General features: G+C 43.4%; 1 protein-coding gene across 1 annotated transcript in view; it reads left to right on the top strand.

Annotated features, from left to right (window-relative positions):
• The window catches only part of ezrb (ezrin b), a 28,788-nt gene that overhangs the window by 3,691 nt on the left and 11,918 nt on the right, over positions 1 to 13,179 (top strand). Inside the window, exons 2-5 of the mRNA XM_085771568.1 lie at positions 3,223 to 3,306; positions 8,583 to 8,678; positions 11,923 to 12,197; positions 13,058 to 13,141. Of these exons, the coding sequence (XP_085627694.1) occupies positions 3,223 to 3,306; positions 8,583 to 8,678; positions 11,923 to 12,197; positions 13,058 to 13,141 (539 nt within the window). The remainder of the gene's footprint in view (positions 1 to 3,222; positions 3,307 to 8,582; positions 8,679 to 11,922; positions 12,198 to 13,057; positions 13,142 to 13,179) is intronic.

The raw sequence follows: 13,179 nt of genomic DNA, 5'->3' as shown, positions 1-13,179 counted from the left end.
CCCTCAGCAGCTCCTTAACCTCTCCAATGAAAAGGCGGAAGGACAACTATTCAATTTATGATCATACATAGTGTGTAGGAAGGTGTGTAGGCCTACTTCCATGTTGGTGACTAAAACTAGAAAATATTTTGAATTCTTGGCAAATGGCTAGATTGATTGTTTGAGTAAGAGAAAAGTACCGTACCCTTTCCAGTCAATGAATCAATGGATTGTCTAGACTTTAGCTATCGGTTGAAATCTCTGTATGCGCCCTCTTTGTCCTGATGTGCTAGTAAACTAAGAAACCTTTGGGTTTTGCAATGTTTCAATAGATAACCTTTGACTTGTATTGAAAAAAGTACATTGATATTTTATAGACAAATGATTAAGAAAATGATTAGTAATGAAAGTCCTGGTTTATTTAAAAGCATTTTGTTTTAATTTGGACAGGGATCCTAAATAAATCAGTTGGCTATGGCTACATTGGATTAGTATGTTGTTTTTTTATTTTGATGAAAATATATTGCACATAAAGAGGAAAAGAAACTGAAAAGTAGTTAATAAAGTATGTTATGTGGTTACAACATGGCTTTAGTTTCCTTTGGGGCAATGCCAAGCTATATGTTAGCTAAACTAGTTAATCTAGTTGACTATAACTTCATACTAACTAAACAGCCACAAGAGAGTAGGCTATTTATTATTTCTGTGGAAGTGACACTGCACAACTTAAAGTCACTATTTGACTCCTGTACTAGGTTGTAGCTACAAGCTAATTAGCATCTGACAAATAGAGGGAATTTCAGTGTTTCATCCATATACAGTCTATGGTTTCACCCACACTGCTCTCACTATGTGTATGACAGATTATTAACTAATTAATTTATTTATCTGTACTTCCTGCGCTACCATAGAGCTCAAGTGTTTTTGTTGTTTCTGTTTCTTGGTAACCAGAGTTTTGTACCTTAAAGCAGTAGTGTGACTATGTGTCATGATACAGTAGCTGCAGCAGGTCAGCTCCGGGCTCCAAGGCCCCTGTGGCTGAAACGATTACGTCACACTTTTTTTGCTACGTGGGATTTATACGGTTAAAAAAAAAAACGAACGCCTGTACTTTCCTGTGACTAAAATCGCTCATTGTGGAACTCTGGGTCCTCGCTCTGTGTATTTTTAGCACATGTGTCATGTTTTCTTTACCTCTGTGAATGGCCCTCAGTTTATTGTGAGTTGCCGTTGGAGGACTTCTCTTTGAGATCAGATATCACTCACTCAGTGGTTTCTGTTGGCTCCTCCGCTGCTGCTGCTGCTGCGCACATTCACATGTTCCATTCTCTGCCTGGTAGGGTGTGTTTTTCTTTTCTTTTTTTCCCCCTCTCGCTCTAAAATATAAACCGTGGCATTGAGGGAATCATCCCAAACTGTCAAAGCTACATCTACCAGTTCCCACAATCAGTTTTTTAAACAAGAAGATAGGCAGAATATCGCTTCTGCTGCCGTTTTTTGGGGGGGTTATTTGGCTCCACTTAGGATGTAGATGATGATAGTGAGGGGCTGCTGGGGCGCTGCAGCTGAAAGGGGAGCTTTGTTTTGCTCTGGTAAAGTAAATGCAGCGTTTCCCCCCCTCCCCCTCATCCTCCTCCTCCTCCTCGTTCCCCTCCTGCTTTTTCTAGCAGTCAGTTGAAGCTGGTGTAAGTCACTCTGACTCTGGGTGGTTGAATCCAAAAGTTTCAAATTGTATGCACATGTGTGTGTGTGTGTGTGTGTGTGTGTGTGTGTGTGTTGGGGCCGAGCTACAAACTCTGAGCCTCTGAGGGTTTCATTATTTCTGATTTGCGTTGGTAAAGTAAAAAGTTTGCCACGCCACAGATCCCGGCCTCTAATCTCCAGAGTGAGTCAGCTCGGCTAACCTTACTTAACATCAGCAGACACACACACACACATGGATAAAAAAAATGGGACATCCTTGAACATCCACTGTCTAGACTGCTGCTGTGTTCTTCTTACATTATCCTGGTTGTTAGGTCCTTTCCATCCAATGCTGTGATCGAATTGGAGGACTTAAGTCCGTCAGTCAGTTGTGTGTCTATGTGTGTGTACTCACTGTAGCTCAGCCTCCGACTCACCCAGACTTTAGTCACCGCTGCTGCAGCCTCTAGACTTCCCTTTTTGCAGCGGGGTTTGTCATTGAATTTGCTCAGCGCCGCTCACAATGGGCCGCAGTTGAAAGATGTCACCGGAGGGTTTGCGTCTCTCTCGCCACTCTGTGTCCGACGCTCACCTCTTTGTGTCGTTGTCACTGAGCAGTAATAAAGTTCAGTCAATACCCAGAGGGTCTGTGTCTTTTCATAACCCCCTACCCCCCCCTCATCTCCCACGCAAATACCGCACACATTTGACATTATACTCACAGAGAGGAGATTCAGTTATGTGCATTACCTCAAAGCTGCTATTGTAAATATTTGTGCATTGTTGCATGGCCTTTGTGTGAAATTCAGATGCCATTTGCTGATTACGGACCGACCTTACAATACTGAATATTGTTTCTTCCCATTATGGGACACTGCGGTTGACGTCAGCTCTTTATTATTATTGTGTGTGCACCGCTGCATCAGTCATGCGGTTTGTAATGGTTTTGAAATTGTGCATTAATCACTGGGGTGGATCCCTGTTAGTGGACGTTAAGTTCATCGGCTGACTGTGAGGAAGGTTTCACTGTGATGGATGGATGGACCGCCTCTTTTTGTAGGCACAGGTCACTCTGATCAATCATTAAACAGAGAGCTGAATGATGACTTTTTTCTTTTTTTTTTTTCTGTGAATGGGGTTGAGTGAGTGAGTGAGTGAAGGAGCTGCTTTATTCAGCTCAGTTCATCCACACAGAATAACATGTGGTGCCTGTTATTAGCTTGTGAGTAGCGTTAGTTACTGTATGCCTTTTTTATTTTGTTCACAGAGCGATGATTATATGCTTCATGTTCGTGCGCTTCATATTACATCCTAAACATTTTGAGTTCCCTTCAAACAGCCCGTCTGTCTCTGAGAAAGCAGAGATAAACACAGAGCCCCGTGTGTTTACTCTGCAAATACACCCTCTCTCCCAAACACACACACACATAGAGTAAAGCTCTGCAGTACCACCACCACCACCACCACATATTGGTAATTACCTATGAGAGCCTGTGCCTGTTGGTCTGACTGGGTCAGCTTTCTAATCTGAACTCCTGCTTTCTCTTGTTTTTTCCACAGGTCAATGTTCGCGTCACCACCATGGACGCTGAGCTGGAGTTTGCCATCCAGCCCAGCACCACCGGCAAGCAGCTGTTTGACCAGGTACAGTGGGACACCATCAGTCACATGCTCACCTCCTGCACCAGAGCTGGCACGAATATATTATCATCATGGCCTCAAAATAAAATAAAATGAAATAAAATCACTTTCATACAGACAATCCACCCATCGACAAATGACAAATTGTGATTTATATGGGGTTTTAAAACAGACAAGACATCATGTGTTCATTAGTGAGTTTAGTTTCAGGTTTTCTATATTTATCCTAACCTCAGTTAAGATAAACTATGCAAAATACTGTAGCCGCAGTCACATAATTAAAATAACTATCTTTTTCAGGAATGTTGAGCAACTTGAATTGAGTTTCTTCTGTGGAAGAGTTTAAGAGTCCAGCTGTATTTCGCTTTAACGTCTCCTCTGGCGTCACTAAAAAGAAACCCACTCACACGCTGCAGCAGCATCCGTCGCTGTGTCCGTTAAACTCAGCTGACGTCACTGAGAGAAACGGCCCATCATGCCTTGTTCCGTTCATTACATCCAGGTCGGAAAAGTTATCTCCTACAGACGAGATTAAAGCAGCGTGGAGAGTCTGACTCCTTATCAGTCTCTGTCTTCACGGTGAGAGTCAGGGAGGTTAATGGTTTTCTCCTGGTTCATAAACATTTCAGTCTAAAGAAGTTGCTGTGAGATTATAACTTCTGTGGTGAATTGACGTGACTGGCGGTGAATGGCTGTGGTGATTTTTGTAAAGTCCTGAATGAAGTCTGTGAAGGAAGTGAAAGCTGTAATGACAATAAACGAAACCTGAAGATGTTCCTATTGTGGTTGGTGCTCTCTACTATAGGGAACTTTTTACCATGGAAATGGAGATAATGATCCCATTGTACTTATTATTGCTTATTTAGAAAAAGCATGTTGTCTTGTTTATACTAAAATAATCTCAGAATACGTATTTGTAAAGGAACACTGGGATATTTTAACCCTAAATTGATTGTGCAGCTGTTAATTTTGAAGTAAACTCATTAATATTTCCTTATTACAGCAGATGGTGGTTGTGCAATAACTATGACGACGGTATCGCATGATATTTGACTATTAACCCAGTGTTTCTCCCACCGCTGGTCACATGTGATCTGCGCCTGTTCCTCTTCTGGTACAGAGCTGTTGTGAATCCCGGGAGCTTCAAAATCCAAATGTCAATAACGTTTTATTAGTATGAGCTCTTATAGTCTGGAGCTGTATGACATCACTGGGGGAGGAAAGGCATTGTTTTAGCCACTTCCTGTATAACTCGTTTTTCTGTTATGAGTTTAGCCGACTGCGTGGCTGGCTGCGTGTCAAGGGATTCACTTTCATATCAGCAGCTCTGTAGAGGAGATTTTAGAGAAAGACTCACATTAAGTGTAAAAAAACAAACAAAAAAAACAGTCAGTTATTGCTTTGTGTGATATGAATCTCACAGCTGGATGTCTGTTACCACATCAGCAGTTGTAGAAAGTATCAGAAGAGCTACTGTTTTTGATGTGAACAGCTTTTATAATATGTGGTTTTGTAAAGGAAGGAAGAGCCGTTCACCTTTTGACATCCGTCTCTATTTATGGGAGATGGTGAATTCCCCACCCTACTTGTTAGAGCGAGCGGCCCTCGGTAATCACTCACCTCCCTGTGAGAGTGTCAGACAGGTCAGTGCTCTATTTTAAGTGCAAAGATGTAGTAGTTTTTCTAATTTGAGCATGGGGAAACGTGTCTGAAGTCAGAGCGCTCGGCACCCGGGTGTCTGTGGAGGAGACACAGGAGTCACAGTGTGCTCGAGAGGCCTCGTGGAAATGCTGAGTAACGAGCGGTGAGCTCAGCGTCGGGGCGAGCGCGAGGCCTGGTGTGGCCCGTGTGGTCAGGGCTGATCATAGCCTTTAGTCCCTGTCATGCTGCTCTCAAAGAGAAAAGGCTGCCACTCCCCAACAACACGCCCTCGCACAGTTTCACTGCTGTACGACGGCCGCTGGTTGTTACATTTAATAGTGAAAATGACAGCCATCATAGTTTACAATAGATGTTTTCGCTGTCAGTTTGACGTCCTAGTCTACGGCCTGCTGACCAGTCTCCTCTGTTAGCTGTGGAGGAATGGTTTGGATGTGGTTAAAAATGGAAGAGGATCGGCATGGCAACAGTTTTTAATACATATCTTGAACTGAATCCAAGTCTGAGTTATGTGTCCGACAGGTGCCAAGAGCAACATATGGAACAGATTCATGTAAGACACCAGACACGCATATCAAAACTACAGCTATAGATGTTTGTGTATTTATATAAAGATATGTATAATATGGCTGCAAAGTGAAGAGAGGGAACACGCTGCAGGATTTTGGTTTTGTAACGCTCCCTTCACCGTTCACAATGAGTGTGTGGTCTGACGGCAACAGAGCAGTTTCCTTTGGGCCAGTGCCCACCCACCTCCCCTCCGACACGCTCCTTCATCTTTGTACCGGTCGGTCCCTATTTGGGGCCCTGCTCCCCGGACGAACCCCTCCCTCCCTCGGCCCGCTGGAGGACTGACTCCACGTTACTCAGCCCAGAGAGGATGCAGTGAGTAATGCCGTCTCAGCCCAGTGGCATTCCTTCTCCCTCGCCACAGGGCCGGAGCGCTACCCCTCTTAACCAAGACCGGGAAACTTTCACTCTCTCTTGACAGACGAGTGTGATACACGAGGCTGCAGACTCACTCGAGTCACGCCGACTGACTTTTGCCCCCCGACACAGAATCTGTAAAGATTTTAGTCCCTTCAACTCGACTGCAAATGTTTCACGGAGTTTACAGGTTTTTTTTTTTTTTTTTTTTAATCATTGCCAGAATGAAGTTAGACTTATGCTTCTGCTCATAAAACGCTGCTCTCACTGAGTTTGGCCTTCGGTTTTGATATACTGTATAGGGGATCATTTTTTTCGAGGGTTGGATACAGTCACTAACAGATTTACTGTAGCAAACAAAGTCTTATAAACATTCAAATTCAGATTGAATTTGTCTTTTTATTTAACTAGATCAACCCCTGCAAAAATCCTTCTTGTTGCATGGGAGTGCTCTGCTCTCAGTAATCTTACTTAGAGCGAGTATCCGAGGTGTTAATAGCTCTTGACGTACATTGGAGCAAACTAGCAACCCATTAAAGTGGAGGCAGCCTGCCAAAGCAATGTCAGTTTACTGAACCTGTGTCCCCAGATTCAGATTTAATCCTCCTCTAATGAACTCTATTATTTTCAGTATCCTTTATCAGCGGGAGCACATAGCATGTTCAGCACATTATGGAAGGTAGTTTATTTATTTGTCAAGTCAAGCGTGGTGTTATTAGAAGTTGGCAAGTCGCGCAGGAGGAAATCGCTTTTCAGCTTCTAACGGTTAACAAGAAACAATCTTTGCTTCAAGGTGTCTGTGTTCTCGCTGCTCGCTGTCTCTGCCTCCCAGTCTGCCGACCCCAAAGGGAAAAAAGCAGCATGAAAAGGGCCGATTGTTTTCAGGGGGAGCTTACTGTATGAGTTTCATTACAGGTGAGATGCGGCGGCCTCGAGTGCTCTCTCATTTCAGGCTCCATTCTCGCGCTTGTTGTTGTCGGCGGCGGCGCTGTGCTAAATACAATCCATCAGAAAAAGCCATTCATCTTCACTCCCACAGGTCGGCCTGCCCTGTATTTTGTGTCGCCCGCTGAGAGAGACTGGGGGGGGGGGGGGGCGGAGGGGCTGATTTTTAATTTGAACCTTGGCTGGAGCTTATCATTGGGACTGGGGTTTGGCCGAAGTGCCAGAGTGTTGAGTCACAGTTTATCGAGGAAACTTAGCACCTCACCTGCTGACTGGGTGGGGAATGTGGCAGGGATGCATTCAATAAGGGCCCGTCTAACTTAACACACACACATACACACACACACACACACACATAAAAAGATGAATTCCTGCACGATGCTGTTGGAAAAATGACTCTCCCTGTCTGACGGCCATAAAGAGCCTCTGGTCGTTGAGGTTTCTCTCGGAGGCCAGTGGAAAATGGCAGCTCCTCCTGCAGCGCAAGTGATTATTCCAGATCTATAACTGGGTTTTCACTCTTCTGTGCCTCAGCTGCTGCACAGTCGAAAAATACTGGTTGAACAAGTCGAAGAACTGCTGATGTGACGACATTCTTCCGAGGTTAGATTGATGTTTCCAGTGCGGTTGAAAAACTGTGCTCATAATCTGCCTTTTTAGACGTTAATATTAATAACGATAATAACGGTGAGTTCTGGCTGCTGCAGACTTGCCGGGAAAACTAACGGGCTGCCTTGTAAAGCTGGGGGCGCTCCGGTCCGGTCTTCTCAGTATGTTCCTGGAGTCGGAGACAGGATGCTGGTCCAGTCTCACTCCCCCTCGAAGCTCAAACAATAGCACCGCTTTGTTTGAAACGGTATAGGAGCTGCTCAGAATGACATGGGTTGGATTCGGTTATAAATATGTCGACTTCCTCCCACGACGATCCTCATACACTTTAAACTAAAACCACAGCCTCTGGTCTCTTTCATTAACGGCTCAGGAGCCAGTTGCAACTGACATTATTAGTTATTAATCAGTTAGTAAACCCACAGATGATTAATCTGCAGTCGTTGTTTTGTTCATTACATTTTTTAAGCGAAAAAACGATGTGAAATGAATGTAATTGATTTTGGGGGATTTGGGTCAGAAAACAACAAGCAATTCGAAAGACTTCACGTAGGAATTCATCACATTGCGAAGTGCATTTTCTCCACAGTTTTCTCACATTTTATGAGAAAATGTATGAATTAATAATTATTATATAGCGATATCGATAGTGTTTAATGTTGTTGTTTCTGCACCTCAATGACCAAAGTTAAGCATCAGTAGGACATCCTCAACTTTAGCTGACTTCCTGTAGATATTAAATAAACTGTGTTTTGAAAAGCACTGTGTTTTATCTTGACAGTAGTTGACTACAGTTTGTATCATTACCAAGCAACAGGGGAGGATGTGTGATACTGGTAGCTCAGTACGTCCCCTTAAAAGTTCATTTGTAAAAAAAACCACCAACTATATTGATAATAAGTTGATCATTTTTAGTGATTTTTATAATTTGTCAAACAAAAATGGTGAAAAAAATGAATGCGAGGGTTTATTTTTGGCTTCTCTTCATAATGTATGACGGTAAATTGAATACTATTGGGTATTTCATTGGCTAAACTGTCAATGAATTAATGAGAAAACAAACCGCAGCTAATGATAATCAATAATAGTCTTTTGTAAGCAGAGCTGCTGTGTTTTAAGACTGGCCTTCTTCTGTGCAGGTGGTGAAAACCATCGGCGTACGTGAGGTCTGGTACTTTGGACTTCAGTACATGGACGAGAAAAGATACCACACCTGGCTGAAACTGGACAAAAAGGTAAGACGCAGCTAAAATAAGATGTTTGCTGCTTGACTTTGTCTCATAAAAATCCTCCACTCTGTGTTGTAATCCTCCATCATGAGTTAGTCATAAATGACAGTAGGCTACAGTAACTATAGATACAGTTATACATCATTGTGTTATTTTTAGAAACTTCATCTCATTTGTTTTCAAAGTTGTTGACATAATATTTCCCTTTTTAAACAAAGTAAAATTCCGCTTTCATTACACATCATGAAACCCTCCACCTACTCGGGTCATTTTTTTTTTTCAATGTATCAAGTCCCGACAATTCAGATTTTGCAACACTGCTCTTTGTGGAGTAAGAGAGAAAGAATGCATTCTTCTGAAGGGGACGATACGATCAGACCTTCACTGTTTGCCTTTCAGTCAATCAGTAGCCACCATATTACAGTATGTACATAATCGTATGCTGCATCGAGGTTCCACTCGGGACATGGCGGCTTATTTTTGACTTTCTGACTCTGCCGCTGAGCTGTACATGTAATCAGCTGCTGGAGGTGGATTGTTGGACAACAGCGTGACCTCTCTGTGAACCATAACGGCTTCTGCCTCTTCTGTGTTTGCCCTGAGTAAACACGGGTTAGCTGGACTTCACTAACTGTAAGACCTGAGACCAGTGATCTAACCAATTCAAAGGCTGTGACCGGAACAGAGCAGAAGAATAAAGTCAAAGAGGACACAGGAAAAATTTCCAGATTGTTTTGCTGCCACGGTTCTATATGATCGACCTGCAGTTTTTTTTTTTTGTTTTTAGACCAGTTGGTTCTCTACTTACAGGCTCTTAAAGGAGAACAGGTTTTGTAGAAGTCTGTCGTGTCTGCAGAAAAAAACAAGAAAAAGAAAAAACTGTCTCGTGTCGGTTTGAGTCGTAACAAGTTGCAAAAGCAATCCTTATGTAAGCTGCCAATCACAACCAGCTGCATGATTGTGTGTGAAAGCAACACAACAGGTCAACAGGTGGAAGCTGCACAGTACTGTCAGTATAACTAACTTAATGATGATGTAAAAACAGGACTAAATGATTAATAAACAGGTTAATATACAGCTTAAGAATTGAATTGAATTGAATTAAGTCAGTGTGGATGCACGGAGCAGCCATCTTGGATTGCAAACTTGGTGTTACTCAGTTCCTTAGAGTTGAAGTTTCGACTGCAGGGGAGGTTTCTGAAGAAGTTGAAAAATCTCACTCCTTAGTTCTTATGGAGCGCACAATCAGACTAAACTGAAAATGGTGGTGTTGCATTGTGGGTAATTTCGGCGCAAGTTTTGGATGCGAAGAAAAAAAAGTGTGCAATAGAAAAGCTGGTGTGTTTGGATGATATGTAGGACTGCAGTGTAAAAATCAGAGCAGTTTTTTAAAGGGATAGTTCAACATTTTGGCAAATTGGCCCATTGCCATAATTGCTATAGTCATAGCAGTAGGTTCGTTACCTTTAATTGTAGGTGTAAGCTATTTTTAGTACAGCGGAGCGCAGCAGCAGGCTGCTCAGAGCTACGCTATGGAGGCTAACGGAATTTCTTGGTTTCCCTCATTAAACTCATCAAATACAAAATCCCAAAACTCCACAGCGCTTTTGTAGACAAGTTGTGAGCTGCACAACCACCACGCTATGAGATAATGACGGAACGATACGAAACGGAGCCGTTTTCGAGGTAAATTCATACAAAACCGCTGATGCGCGTTGAGTTCAGGGACAGTTTTTCAGCAAGCAGTCTCCGTATTTACCCTGTATTTACCTCGAAAACGGCTCCGTTTCGTATCGTTCCGTCATTATCTCATAGCGTGGCGGTTGTGCAGGTCACAACTTGTCTACAAAAGCGCTGTGGAGTTTTGGGATGTTGAATTTGATGAGTTTAATGAGGGAAACCAAGAAATTCCCTTAGCCTCCATAGCGTAGCTCTGAGCAGCCAGCTGCTGCGTTCCGCCGTACTGAAAATAGCTTACACCTACAATTAAAGGTAATGAACCTACTGCTATGACTATAGCGATTATGGCAATGGGCCAATTTGCCAAAATGTTGAACTATCCCTTTAACATGCACCTGACTCTACTGCCTTTAACGCACAACATTGATCAGACGTTGTGAATAATGTAGTGAGCAGAACGAGACCGTCGCTGTCTAATGGGGCTGAAGAGATGTTTTCTGCTGGATGCCTCCCTGACGGAAACAAACGTAGGAAACCACATTTAATCCATCTAGAGAAACTTCCATATTGCCTCTTTGCACTTCCTAATAATAAAGGAGGGTCGCAGCGAGAGAGAAAAGGTTACGCCTGCCTCGGTCAGCAGCAGTAAACTGTACACTGTGTGCTGACAGTGCGCTGCAGCTCATCAGCACAATGCAAAGCTCAAACTGGAATATTCCCGGTCGTGCACGGCCCCATTCTCTCTATCAAGACCGCTTGGTTCCTGCTTTGAAATTAGAGGAAGAGGCACATTGTGTAAACACATACTGTACTGTAGCTGGGAGTTATTAAAAGTCTATTTCCACTGAATGAGAACGGTAGATCCCTTTTTGGAAAGGGCAGGGCGCCCGTGAAACTGCAGAACGTATTGTTTCCTACTTGTAAAGTGTTGACACACAGGATTTATGTGGTAATACCGTGTTAGCCAGTAGCACAGGTTTTAAAGAGAGAACATTGTACAGTGGTAATATTTTTGCATAATCATCATCACAACTCTCTGAACTATCCACTTTCAGTTTGTCGGTCGTAGCTGGAGACAACAGAGCTGCTGTCTTAGCTTAGCGTGAAGACTGGAAACAGAAGCCAAGAAATAGTTTGATGCACCAACTTGACGTTTTTACACTTTATAATATATGTACATAGTTTTTGTGCTGAACAAATCAGATGAAGCATAAGATGCATATTACTAGGCTAAGTGTTTTTTTCCTGACTTTCTGTAGGCTAAGCCAAAGGCTAAGAGAGAGATCAATCCTCTAATCTCACTCTACACAAGGAAGCTAATGGGCTGTCTAGCTATTTAATGTCTATGTTTTCCTTTAACGCTCAAACAGACCTGCTGTAAAACTGTATTTTTTTTAAATTGACTTTCTTTTCCAAACAGGATATATCAAACAAATTTGACACTCACATAATTATTACAGAAAGAAAACCACATCCTTATATGCGGCACACAAGAGGAAGAAGAGAATAAAAATAACATAAAACAAAAACAAAACAGTTTGTAATTCTGCTTTAATTCATTCATCGACAGGTGTCGTCCCAGGACGTGAAGAAAGACAACCCGCTCCAGTTTAAGTTTCGGGCCAAGTTCTTCCCGGAGGACGTGTCCGAGGAGCTGATCCAGGACATCACGCAGAAGCTGTTCTTCCTGCAGGTGAAGGAGACCATCCTGACCGATGAGGTCTACTGTCCGCCAGAGACCGCCGTGCTGCTCGCCTCCTACTCCGTCCAGGCCAAGTTCGGAGACTACAACAACGAGGTCCACCGGCCCGGATACCTGCTGTCTGAACGTCTGCTGCCACACAGGTGAGATCAGAGGGGAGCGAGTTAGAAAATTTATATGATACATGCATATGCACTCGAGATGGAGATGAAACTGCTTTGCATGATTAATTTAATGACAGTACCGGATACAAAGTGGCCTCAGCTGCAGCCAAAAGGAAAGCAGACATTGATTTGATATTGTCATAATGAGGCTTAATAACGAGGGACAGATAGGAAGCGACACCGTGGCAGGGCGTGTCGGGAACTGGTATCGTCTCCATTCAGCTCCAGTGATTCATTGAGTTTGGAGAGAGGAGAGTCTGGACCAACTGGAAAGTGTTGTACCCGTCAGGAACAAACGGCAAGTTGACATTTCTGAATATGTCAGGAGTCGGGAGGTCGTTGCACTTTTCTGCAGCGTGTGATCTGTGTCGGTCCAGAGGTCGGCAGCGTCTCCAGAGATCTGCACCAACTAAAAGAGCTGTCAAGAGTGAATAAGCCTCAACAGTTGATTTGATGTACAGTACTGAAGAGGAGGACAGATGTTTTGTATTATTGTTATTACAAGCTAAAAAAAAAACATGTCTGTCTTGGCACTGGATTCCAGTGTCACTGGTTTGCCACAGCACCCGGTGTCACACCCCTTATTGTGCTTTTTCCCTCTGGCTGTGGTGCACGAGAAGCAACCACAGTGCCAAACTGGTGCAGACAAGGAAAAACACTGCACCTCAGGGAAATGTCCACTGTGCCATCACGAAGATGAGCTTTGCATAATGCGTTTGTATGAAAATGACCCATAATGTTGCTTCAAACATCAGAGATTATCAGATGGTCTTGTCTGTTAGCGGTTTGTGCGGTGGTCGGGGGCTGATCTTTGTCGTCTTCTCCCTCCCCGTCTGCAGAGTCCAGGAGCAGCACGAGCTGTCCAGAGAGCAGTGGGAGGAGAGGATCCAGGTGTGGCACGAGGAGCACCGCGGGATGCTGAAGTGAGTGTGAAATGTTTTTGATATAAAGTCGCGAATAA

The sequence above is a fragment of the Trachurus japonicus genome, chromosome 24 (genome assembly GCF_045865225.1).
Source record: "Trachurus japonicus isolate A0001 chromosome 24, Traja_1.0".
Lineage (NCBI taxonomy): Eukaryota > Metazoa > Chordata > Actinopteri > Carangiformes > Carangidae > Trachurus > Trachurus japonicus.
The sequence above is the reverse complement of the archived record's forward strand: the minus strand, read 5'-3'. Positions and strand labels throughout refer to the sequence as shown.